The 12,058-nt window shown below is 53.2% G+C and overlaps 2 protein-coding genes across 2 annotated transcripts; both read right to left on the bottom strand.

Annotated features, from left to right (window-relative positions):
* Positions 1–1,855: 1,855 nt before the first annotated feature.
* EI97DRAFT_458354 (uncharacterized protein) lies at positions 1,856–7,674 on the bottom strand (the record flags this gene model as incomplete). Its single annotated transcript, XM_033800902.1, has 9 exons — positions 1,856–2,050; positions 2,108–2,416; positions 2,480–3,470; positions 3,528–4,142; positions 4,185–4,532; positions 4,581–4,859; positions 4,950–6,541; positions 6,592–7,411; positions 7,475–7,674. 9 exons carry the CDS (start codon positions 7,672–7,674, stop codon positions 1,856–1,858), a joined length of 5,349 nt encoding a protein of 1,782 aa, XP_033653959.1.
* Positions 7,675–8,474: 800 nt separating this feature from the next.
* Positions 8,475–11,822, bottom strand: EI97DRAFT_467119 (uncharacterized protein; the record flags this gene model as incomplete). Its single annotated transcript, XM_033801576.1, has 1 exon — positions 8,475–11,822. The coding sequence occupies one exon, from the start codon at positions 11,820–11,822 to the stop codon at positions 8,580–8,582; it is 3,243 nt and encodes a 1,080-aa protein (XP_033653958.1). The 3' UTR covers positions 8,475–8,579.
* Between the last annotated feature and the right edge of the window lie 236 nt (positions 11,823–12,058).

Below are 12,058 nucleotides of genomic sequence, written 5' to 3'. Positions count from 1 at the left end.
TTAGTCCTCTTACCATCCCTTGTAGATCAGCATCAGATGAAAGTGCCAGTTGCACCATCTTAGCTGTCCAGGGTCTGGGATTGAAGCCTTCAGGAGCTTTCTCTGGAAATGCATAAAAGCAGTCCTTGAGTGAATGGGGTTGATCACAAGCAGGGCATCTGCTACTGGCTACTACCGGCACTCCATGTCTTCCATGTTTGAGCTGCTTAGGTATGGCTTCAAGACTTTACCTTTCTTCACCAACTCTGTGCCCTTGGTACCTTCTTATCTTCTCAAAGGACTTTGGCTTCAGGGTCTTCCCCTTCTTCGCTATGGTTTCAGGGTCTTCCCCTTCTTCACCTTGATGTAGAGTATCAGCAGCATAAACAGCATCCTGTCTGCTGCCCTGGATGGGCACTCTATGCTCAGAAGGGGCAGATGAGGTGTCACCAGTGAAGAACGTCCCCCTGTGGCTTTTGTTCTTCACTGGGTATTCAGCTTCCATGTACATCTTGAACTCTTTCATCATTTATCTCCTAGACATCCTTGGATTCTGGAGTTCTCTTCTGAACTGTGATGTCCAGATTGGTGCAACTTTCTGCACTGCAGCCAGGAAGTCCTTGACTACATCATGAGTTCTTAGAGTTTCAGAGACCCCTTCAGCTTCAGCTTCAGTGGCAGCCTCATCATACTCTACAAGCCAACCTTCCCATGAGGTAGCATGTCTCATAGGTCTCAGAGCTGCCAAATAATGGTCTCTGGCCTTGTCTCTTTCCACATCATCCTCAATTCCAACAGTGGTTCTGAGGAGTCTGATTTGCTCTCTCAGTTGAGTACCAAAGCGGCAACATGTCTTCTGTAGATACTTGGAGACAGTAGATTGGATATATTTGACCAAATCTTTACGACTTGCTTGTTCTCTCTCCTACTCTCTCCATTCTTCCTTGTATGCCTCCATCTCCATTTTCCAGTTTTCCAAATCATCTTTATATGCCTTGAGGCCTGAAGTTGATAGGTCTGACAGGAATCTGGGTAGAACACGGTCGATTGCTTCATCGTTCGTGGAGGTAGCTTGGATAGATTGTTGGATGCGGCTTCTGATGCTCATGGTATTAGAAAAAGCAGTCTCAATAGTGGGGATAGCTGGGAGTGCAGGCTCATAGTCTGAGACTTGAGGCTTGAGTGGAGTAGTAGGTCTTTCTATGAACTTCTTGAATCCATCAGGATCAATCATGTCCCAGATGTCCGATGCATCTGCCTTGGATTGTAGTTGGGTGAACCAGGAGGTCCAGTCCTTGCTGGTAGCCAGAGTGGCTTGAGTTTGGTTGTTGATCATGTTGGTAGACATGTTGGTAAAGGCAGTGAGACTCTTTAATTATCAGATTTGATGGTATCTGAAGATGTCACGGTGACAGAAAGATTGAAGGTGGGTTGACTGATTGTATTCAGGTTGTCAGATGGTAAGCCAGTTTATGGACATCCCATCTGGGACTGGAGAGGAGGACTGGGAGAAACTGTCTGTACCGGTACTGTCTGAGGATATATGGCTAGTGATTCTGCAGTGGCTAGTGCCCTGCACAGCCTTGGTGCCCAGAGAAGGAACATCAAAACCGGTGTCAGGCCCCAGCCTCACACACAGACACACACAGGCACATACCTGAATACAATCAGTCAACCCATCTTCAATCTTTCTGTCACCGTGACATCTTCAGATACCATCAAATCTGACACAACCTTTCAGGACCGGCGCGGCTGTAGAAGTCCCAGAAGTATCTATGGCCAGCCCGACGCCTGGTGCGCTCGGATGCAGTCATTCAAATCGCCTCAATTGTCCCGTCTCCCAGGATATAGATCGAATCATGCAAAGCTGTTCGTTCTACGCAGTAACGGTGACGGCATACGTGGGGGCAACAAAGTTCAGTACGCCCTCTTCGCCGCGAGTGTATGGATCCAAATACACTCTCCACTGCGGCCGGTGTTCCGCCCCATCTTCCAATGCATCCAAGCCCGAGATGCGCAGAACGACGTAGACCTCTGACGGCGTCACCGAGGTGACGCGCAGCTTCTTTGCCTGGTCAATGTTAGCCCAAAGGTCTGCTGACTTGCTGCGTGACTTGACAAAGCTTACCAACTCGTACTGACGGCCACTCATATAAAAGGTAGTAGTAGGATCTTGGCTCGTTGTGCTCTTGACCTCTAGCCGGTACAGAGGCATATTACCATTGTCGCAAGCCGTGGACAGCCACTCTGGCGTCGCGTACGGGTACTGCATCTGCAGGAAGTGCCGGGTGAGGGCGCCCTGCCTGTCCTCATAGGTAAAATCCGACACTTCGCGGCCAAAGTTCGAGAAGCCAGCACGAGAACGCAGCGAGCTGGTCCAGTTGTCCTCGCCCGTGAAGTCGGGCAGCTCGAGCGTATCGTGTAGCAAGGTGTATACCTGGACAAGAGTAAGCTTCTGACCTGGCCGGATGTGGCAAGCCAGACTGTCTAAGGGACTTACAAACTGTTCTCCCAGAAAGCCGACTTCAAAGTCCCGGGCCATTTCCTCCTCGGTACGACTCAGAATCGGCCCTGCTCGTCGGCGCGGGCTAGGATTGACCTGAACCGGCGCCGATAGGGAAGCAGGCTCAGCGGCCTCGAGGGTCTCCCTCAATGTGCTCATGTCAAAAGCGCCACCGCCGCCGCCAGACTGCCCGCTTGACCTCCCAAGTCGAGAGCTGGATGCAGTGTTCGCGTTTCGGGCGAAGCCTTGAAGCCGCTCCCTGTTCCGGTTGCGGTTATCTGTGCTGTAAAGACCAGCGGCCGTGGGACGGGGTGTGACTGGCCGCTCGCGAGGGCTCTCGTCAGAAGGTCCATTCAGATGATCCTGCGACCGAGGCTCGGGCGTGGTCGGCCTAGAGCTAGGTCGATGATCCAGATATGGTCGTAGAGTTGTGTTTGCAGCCTTTGACTTCGCCGAAGCACGCGTAGACTCTAGGATAGCCGATCCTGCGGAATACGAGCGAACACTGCTGGCAGACGTCGTCGATGCGTCGTCACCATTATCATCATAGCCGCCCTCACTTCGGCTCTGCGAGTCTTCGTTGACCGAATCTGCCACCAAAGTCTCTTCGCAATCGTCTGCAGCGTCCCCGCCAGTGATGCCTTTTCTGACCAGCAAGGCCTTCAGCGAGGCGAGTGGCACTTGCAGGAGGGGATGAAGATCTAGGAGATCGGCCGGTTCAAGCTCCAGTGCAGCTACAAGCTGCCCTGGAAAGTCTGTTATGAGCGCACAATCGCGCGTGTGCCTGTTCGCCGAGACGTAAATCTCCAGCTTGTCACTCTCGTCTTCTCCAGTGCTGACTTTTACACTGGAACCTCCCTCACTCTTCGTCACAGTAGTGCCTTCCAATGTATAGTGCGTCTTAATGTCTGCACTCATCCAAACCTCGAGGTTTTCAAGAAGCGGCCGAAGCTCGTAAGGTGACTCGCACTCAGCGTGCTCAAAATATCTATACCAGCGTAAGCATGAAAAGCGCAGCGTCCAATCGGAGGATGAAATTGCGTACTTTACAAGTGCATCTGCACGACCTCGAAAGTCCTGCGTGAGGTCATGATCGTGTTCAAGCGGTTCGCGAGATTCCGTCTCTATAAATACGTTCTCGGACAGAAACGAGTTGCAGCCTCGATTACGAAGCAAATCTGCAACCTTTTTCGAAGTGTCAAAATCAAAGTCGAGGAAGGTGTGACTGTCGGCGAAGATGTCGAACAAATCCTGCCGGTCATTGACGTAGAAATTTCCAATCGAGCAAAGCTCACGCGGGCACGTTGGCGTGCAGCACGGCCAGCATTCTTCGTCGTCCAGTCGTTCTAGCTCCTCATCGTTCTGCCGCAGGCGGGCAATCTCTTGCAGAAGCTCCTTTACGTACTGGTATCCGTCCTCGTCTTCCATGGGGGCGTCCATTAGTGGTTTCAGCAAGTCAGTGATTAGCATGCCCATGGTTGCATTCGGCACTCCCAACGTGTCTCGGAACAGACCGCGATATTGATTCAACGAAGGCATGAGGGCATGCTTGGACCGCAGAACCGACCGGGTCCAGATGCAGTCCTTGAGTGACAACCACTGGCCGCTTTGGTCGTTGATACCACGGAGAAAGACGAGGGGGTGCTTCTTGAAAGCTTTCCTATCGAAGCGGTCAGCCAATTGTCACGCTCTAGGCGTGGACACATGCGTTATGGGTTTAGGCCGTCTGCGACGGCAGCTCTCAATTCTCTCATAGAGCCGATGCACTCGCTTCGGATCGTCGCGCTTCCTTTTTTGCATCAACGCCAAGTCGGCAAGCAGTTCGTCGATGCCAGCATTTGGGAGTTTGAGAACGTCGGTGAAGAAGGCTTTTGCTGTCGGCGCATGATGCTCTATGGTGCGACGAATGGTGGTCTTGCTCTCCAGCTCGAGCTCATTCTGCGAAAACTCGTCGTCATCCCACACGCAGTGAGCCGGCGTTTTCCACTCGAGGGGAGATCCCGATAAAGACGGCACGGCAATGCAGGCGGTTTGGTCATCGACACTGAACCTGTTCTCGATCAGCAACATTTCATTCAGCATACTACACTCTACTCACGTGTCTGCGCAGTGTTTTTGTAGAAACACATAGACTTCAGTGACATCTGCCATGGTCGTCGATTTATCATCCCTAAGCTGTTGAAGATATTCTCGAGCTTCGGCACCGGTCACGTTTGGGACTTCCAAGATCTCTCGAAACAGCCGATCTAGTTCATGGCCGTAGACTGGCTGTAAGGCAGGCTTGGACGAGAAGCCCTTGGGACCATGCCAGACACAGCTTTTCAGACGCTCACCCTCGTCGTTCAGAAGATTGACAAAAGCATTACCAAACGCTTTCCTGTTGATGACAGTTAGCATTATCAGTCGGCTCCAGGTTGTTCCAGCGCCTGGAACGAAGACCGCCATTAAAGTAGCTGTGTACACTTACTTGACCTTCTTTTTCTCAGCAGGCGAGAAAGCTTGCGACTGGATCGCTAGGTAAAGTTGTTTTGACTTGTCGACGTCTAGGTGCTCCTCGAAGCCCGACTGGTTGAGTACCCACAAATAAAAGTCGAGTCCCTCATCCAGGCCGACACCCAAGCTGGATAAAAACTTCCAGTCCTCCAGGTCGCCGCTAGGCAAAGCTAGGAAATGGCAGTCGTCGGCATCACCAAACGCTTGTGTCTTTTCCACAAGTTTGGGAAAGGGGATGTAGGTTTTGCGCAAAGCTGCTCGATCTCCCGACTTGCACATGAATTCATGGCGTGCTAGTGTGCCTTTCGCCGTCTTCGTCATGTCCTTGTTGTAAAGACTCCAGTGCTGACGCAAGATAGCCAAGACCTGGTCGCTTTTATTAGCCAACAACCATTCGAAGTCTCTGTGGAGCCCACAGGAATCAGTTGCGATGAAGCGAGGGGCTAGCGCCACGCTGGCTGTCTCACTCAACCATTCTGCGAGCTTGGCTCTTTCAAAAGGATTAAGCTCTGCAAAGTAGCGGTAGTCCAGAAAGTGTGCCTTGCTGTAACCGGAGAAAAGCTGTTGCAGCTCGCCATCAACAGAAATATCAGCATATGTCGAGGTACCCGTTTGGGAATGGTTGCTGGCGGAACACTTAAAGTAAACCTTGTTCATGTCGCCAGGCCGCAGGTGCTCTCGCATCTTGTAGAGGTAGTTGAACTGGGCGATGAGATGAACAGCCTTTGCCGAGTTAAGTTTGACGTGATAGTCGAGGATCCGCTCGACGACGTTGGGGACGTCACAGATCTTTACTCCAAGGAGTCGAAAGAGCTCTCTCCTCTTGGGGCAAGCGCAAGCTTCTTCGTCGACCAGGGATAATGGCAGTCCAGGCGGAATGGACGTCCCCAAGCTCACCGGAAAGTAGATTGGATCATCTTCAGAGGGGGGACTCCGCCAGGTGCCGTCGGCCAAGGGGATCAAAGGAATCCTGCTCAGGTCTCTTGCATATTTTTTGTCGCCCCTGGGCTCCTGCGGCTCGAGAATGACCTTGGCAAGATCCGAGCACCACTCCTTGCTTCGCATCCTAATGTGAAGCAAGCTTTTATCGTGCAGCTTCTGGAGCTTGCCGCACACCCACCCCCAGTTAGGGGTAGTGACGCCCAACGACAAGAGCGCCTCGCGGACCGAGTCAGGATAATCGGGGGAGACGTAGTCCCACATATGCCCAAACATCGGCTCACCATTGCGATCGTGCGCCCAGTCCAAGAATATGAGACGTTTTGGCTTCTTGACCTCGCCGGTTCCGTCCTTGATGACGAGCGCTCCGCTGAGGTGCTTATTTATGGTCTTTGTTATGCTGCGCCAGTACGCGCTCAGGCCACTACCGGTAGTATTGTGATTGAGGTAGAGCGGCCACGTTTTGCCTAGCTCGTCTAAGTCTGAGTTCCCGTCATTGGAGTTGAAGTTGTCGATAGCTTCCTCAAAGGCGTGCGGAATCGCGTCTGCAATGTTTTTGTTCCAATAGTTGTCTTCGTCGACTGATTGCCGATTCGACGTAGTGAGGAAATCTGCCTGAATAACAAACTGTGCACAGCATTTAGCAGGAACGTTCGAGCCATCATAACGTATCGCACCTTGAACCCAAAGTCCCCAAGAGGCAGATATGCAAAGGCAAAGTTCTGTTTCCGTATCAAGGGCATATACGTGCCCGATTTCTTCGTCACCGGAAAGGCCAGCACAATGTCGGTCTTTGTAATGCCTTCTCGTCGGGGTTCGGTCCCGTCAGAATCAATGGTGAATCGGTGTTTGTGTTTGTAAAAGCGGCGCATCGTGTTGGCATCTTCGTCCTTGAGCGACACGATGCCAGAATCGGGCGTCCAGTTGACGCGCTGAAAGCGTTTTGAGATGGCCGGTTCGTCATCTGAGGAGGACTTAAAGAGCGTGAGATGGAATCGTCCTATGCGCCGCAGGAAAAGAATGAGGGCAGGGTCGATTGCGTCAACGTCCTTTTCGAGCGCAGTTGAAAAGTCTATCGACTGGTCGCAGATGCGGTCCAGGACGATGGTCGTCTGATGTTCTTCCTCGTGGTCGTCAAAGAAGTCTTCGTCCCACTGCGGCGTAATCATGCCAAGCTCTCTCGTCTGATCCAGCTGAAAGTAGTAAGGGGGAGAGCGTATGTGTGCCCGATTGGCGAGCTTAAAGACGGACTTGAAGCCGATGCCCTTTTCGCCGGTGTATCCTTGGCCAGGTGTTTTGGAACTCCGGCCCGTCCGACATAGCGCCTGAATGTTCTCTCTGGAGAAGCCCTCTTCGTTGCATTCAATCTTGACATGTTTGGGAAAGACGGTGATGGACACTGTTGGCGTCTCGCCCTCGGTATACTTGTTGTCGTCGGCATTCTGAATGACTTCCATCAGGAACCGTGCGCGGCTCGTGTACAGGTCGGTTGATATGCTAAGGAATAGTTATTTCCATTACATGATGAACGCCATAGAGAACCACGGCGGGGGTTCTCACATTTTCAGTGTCCCTGCCAAGTTTTCTCGAATCTCCTCGGTGGCTTCGATCATTTGCAGCATGCACTTGCGGCCATTTCGTGCCTCCTTTTCTGCTTCTCGCCTGAATGTATCTGTAAAGGTCCCTCCGCGCCACGCTAGCTCTTCGATGAATGCGCGTGCGTCCTCTTTGGTCGTCACAGGACCTGAATTTTTACCCATATCGCCACAGCTTTGGGCGTGATAAGCGTGCAAACAAAAGATATTGAAGGAACGGACTCAACGAAGACAAAAGCGGCTGAACTATAAAGCGTCATGTTACCACGCATCTACCCTCAGCGGTCTCCAGCCATGTTATTTCAAAGGGTCGTGGGGGCTGCGAACGCCCCTGCGGCGGCACGGCGTTGCAGCTGCTGCAAGGCTGAAACCTACAAGATCACACGCATCTGGAGGAAGTACAGCGGTTGGTTATGCTGTCGATCGTTTCGTTGACGCCGTCAATTGCCGTTTCAGCGCTTTCCCCCTGCTTAATCGCGATATTCGACCGATCCGTGATGGGGAGGCACCTGCGTGGAGAAGGCGTGCGCTCGCCCACGGGGAGGATGACAGCGGACTCAACGAGGCAGCGACGGTCGGGCTTGCGGAGAGGACATGCGCTCGGAAGAGTGCGCAGCGAACGTCAAAAGGTCTATCGTATGCTGTGCGTCAAATTGCTCTAAAGAAGAGGTACTCATGGTTTGGGTCGCCACGGAGGGTGGATCGCGACACGGGGACCCCCATTATTAAGGATGAGCAAGATGGTGACTCAAACAAACAGCAGAACTCGGACTGCTCCAAACTAAAAGCCTTGCATGTTTGGTCTAAATAGTAGAGAGGTCTCTCCGTCGCGCCTGCGGAAAAAAATAGTTGTGCTCACGTGCAGCATGATGTTGTATATTCTCGGCTCTAAAAACCTAACATCCATTAGGAAGGCTCCAACTCGCTAACCCTCAGAGACTCGACTAGATACATGATCTTGTAATGACAGGGTTTCTCTTCTTTTCTACAGCGATGCATATTCATATGGTTAACATTGATTGGTGGGTTGCAATTGCTCAACGACTTGAGTTAGATTCAAAGCCCATTGCTCAATCAATCCACACGCCCGTCCTCGTCTTCCCAACTACACCTTTCCCAATTCCCCTCCGGTATTCATCCTCCCACCTACACGTCTGCAGCGGACTCATCCCTTCGTGAGAAGACGCCGTACTCACCATCCGGCGTGCACGCGGTCGTGAGGGTCCGGCATATGGGATATAAGATGCAAGATTCCAGCTCTGTGTCTGGTTAGGGATATGCGGTGCAGCCCGTTGAGGCTCCTGGGACTGTCGACTAGGCTCGGGTATATTTCGAACTGGCTGCTTGCCCTTATCCTCACGTCCAAGTGTACGACGTGCACTATCTCCTTCCGCATCTGAAGATGCAGTGCTGGCAGGTGTATTGGGAACACTCTCCACCCCTCTCCGCAACCCCCTGCCCCAACCATTACCATTTTGGCGACTGGCTCCGAACATCTGAATTCCCAAACTCTTCGCCAACTCAAGCATCTCCTCAATCTCCCTGCGCATCTCCGAACCATCCTCAGCGTCGGAGCTGCAGTGCGTGGGAACCGCGTCTTCGTCCACTTCACGATTGAGTTTTGAGAATTGGTAGCGAGATCTCTTGATGGGCATGTCTTGGGCAGACAGTTGATCGGTATGGTCCGCTGCAGGGATTGCAAGGTTTATCATTGGGGAAGAAGTTGGAGAGACGGAGGTGGGAGTGAGGTAGATTGGGGATTGGTAGGGTGCTGAGGGCGGTGAAGAAGGGGAATGGACTGCATGCGCAGAATGCTCGGGTTGGCGATGAGGTAAGGACGAGTGGACCGTACATTGACATTCCGGGATGTCTGGCTTGCTCGGGCATGCACTTTCAAGGTTGGCCAAGCCCTCAGTTCTCTTGAAGTTTCCTTCTTTTCCTATACCACTACGGTAACTTGAAGACCACTCTTGAGAGCCATCGTGGATTCCGGTCGAACCGTGAGGACATCCATCCCAGTGACTTCTCCCGACCGCAGACGGTGCATAATCCTCATGGGCAACAGACGCTATACTTGATGCCGGACTGCCAGTTACCAACGGCTCTAGCTCGTCGAAAGGGACATGGCAATGCATGCAGCAATCATATGCCGAAGAACTAAACCCCGTCAACGAATCGCAAGCTCCGCTCCGTCTCGGCTGGAGCTGGTGATCATGCTCCTCCGATGGATATCCACGAGGCAGTGAAGCCTGGAAATACGCCATATCTTCCCGACTCGACAGATGCACATCTTCATCCGGCAGACGTTCTTCCCTGCCGCCTCCGCGAGTGCACGTATGTTCATATCGGTCTGCCACACTGCTTCCCCGTGGTTGATACGCGTCTTCATACTCGTCGTCACTGCTTACCTGGCCCATCAACGCCTTGACTAGATACCCGATCCCTCTCCAGTGCTCTTCACCCTCCGTCATTGTCTCTTCGTCGGAGCTGTAGAGCTGTGGGGACGTGAAATCTAACCCTAGGGAGAGGAGATCAAGTTCCAATTTTGGCTTTGCGCAACAGCTCCCGCCTCCTCTCTTCACAGGCACATATCCGTCTTCATTTCCGTCTCTTTCATCAACCTCGGGCATCTCAACACACACCATCCTCCCCTCCGGCGCCACCGGATCCTTCAACCCGCGCCTATCCCTCTCTTCCAAAATCTCTCTTATCCTCAAGAAGCCCTCATGATCTTCCACACCCCTGTCTTTCCTATCTTTGAGGAACTGCCTAATATGCTGAAGCGTGATAGGGTTAGGAGACTGAGGGTGCGTAGACCACTGGAAGAAATGAAGAGGGTGAGGACAATCCGGGGCAAGAAGCGCGATGGTCGAGACGCTGGGGAAGAAGTAGAATGCCGTTGCTGCGGAGAGGGGAAGGGGAGTCGACGGGGTAGCTGCGATATCGGCCGCCTCTTTATGTGGAGAAGAAGAGGGAGACGGATGCGCGTAGCTGTGTGCCGGGGAATCTCGGGGTGTCGGGATAGGAGGGCCTTTCCATTCTTTCCACTCGAGGGATGCAATGTGGGAATTCTCGTCTTCCATGGTTTGCTCTCGCTTTTGTTCCTCCACCGGCTTCGCCTTGACTGCAGGTATGTCCTTTTGGACCTTAGCATGGTTTCCATCCGGCTTCGCCTTGACTGTCTTGTTCTCGCCCCCAGCACGGTCTTCATCCGGCTCACTGTACTGCTCTTCTCGACTCCACAGATCATGGATCGAATTGAAGTACAAGTCCCGACTCGCCATTCCGCCTCGCATCCTAGGGTTCCGTGGGAGATGCCGACATCGTGAAACCTCATCGTCGCCGTCATTAGGCGAGGAGGACATAGATGGAGGCGCCCAATTGAAAATCCTCGGAACCTCGATGAAGCCGGGGTCAGAGTGCTCGTCGTCTTCCTCTTCGGCAAGCCTGCGGTGGTAATCCCGCTTCTTTTCGGCTCCTGGAGCTGGGTGGCATCGACATGGACGGGCACGGGCATTCCGCAGGGCGGTGGTTCGCGCGCGCCCTTCCGTATTCGTAGGCTGTCTAGCTTGAGTGGCTCGCCGACCATCTCCAGCTGTTTCCCCACGGTTAGGTCCATTCTGTTTTCGTCCAAGGCAGGCAGTTTCAAGTGCGGTTGGGTGAGATGCGAGTGCAGGCACATATCGATACCCACTAAGCACCCTCCTTCGCAACTCAGCCTCCGCATCGCCGTTGGCAGCATCATCGCCTGCATCGTTGGATCCCTTGTAACCACCACCGACAGTGACGTGTTCAATATCCTTCTCAGCTCCTCGCCATCTCCCCGCCTCCTCTCCCTCACTACACTCAACTGGAGCAGAACCGTTCGCGTCTCTCGCCAAACCCTCCCCCCAAAACCTCCAGCTCCCCGTCCACAACCACCGCACCCACCCCTCCACCCCGCCCTCCTCCAACTCCGTCAACCCCTCCAAAATCCTCACCAAAACCCCAATCTTCCCATCCCCCTCTTGTTCCCCTGCCCCTTCCCCTCCCCCCGCAGGCGCCCGGATCCAAATCTCCCGCTCAATGTCCCGACGGAGACTCGCCAACGTGGTGGCTGCCTGGTTTAGTGATCGGGCTGCGGAGAGGAGGGTTGAGGGTGAGAGGTCTCGCGGACCATTAGGGCGAGGACGAAGAGTGACGGGGGAGACGCTGTTCTGGTTGAGGATGACGGAGAGGTGGTACAGGTAGGTGAGGAGGTGGTCGTAAGTGTGGATTTGGTTTAGAGGGAGGGGAGAGGGAGAGGAGGGGGGACGGTGGAGGGTGGTTGGCATGGTGATGGAATGAAGTGGAGGTAAATGCAGGTGATGAGGATGGAGAGACAATGTGTACGCTGTAAAATTGCAGCAGTTCAGAGCTTTGAAGGCGTTTCTTCAGAAGAAGTGCAGGGTCCCTCAAAGACCCTTAGGTACCGACAAATTGCCTTAATCCACGCAAAGAAAGCCGTTAATCACAGTGCTAGAACCCAGCAACTCTCACGACCTCACTATATAACCACCACACCCGCTCC

This window comes from Westerdykella ornata (assembly GCF_010094085.1).
Source record: "Westerdykella ornata strain CBS 379.55 unplaced genomic scaffold EI97scaffold_10, whole genome shotgun sequence".
Lineage (NCBI taxonomy): Eukaryota > Fungi > Ascomycota > Dothideomycetes > Pleosporales > Sporormiaceae > Westerdykella > Westerdykella ornata.
Note: the sequence above shows the minus strand (reverse complement) of the source record. Positions and strands in the feature narration are given on the sequence as shown.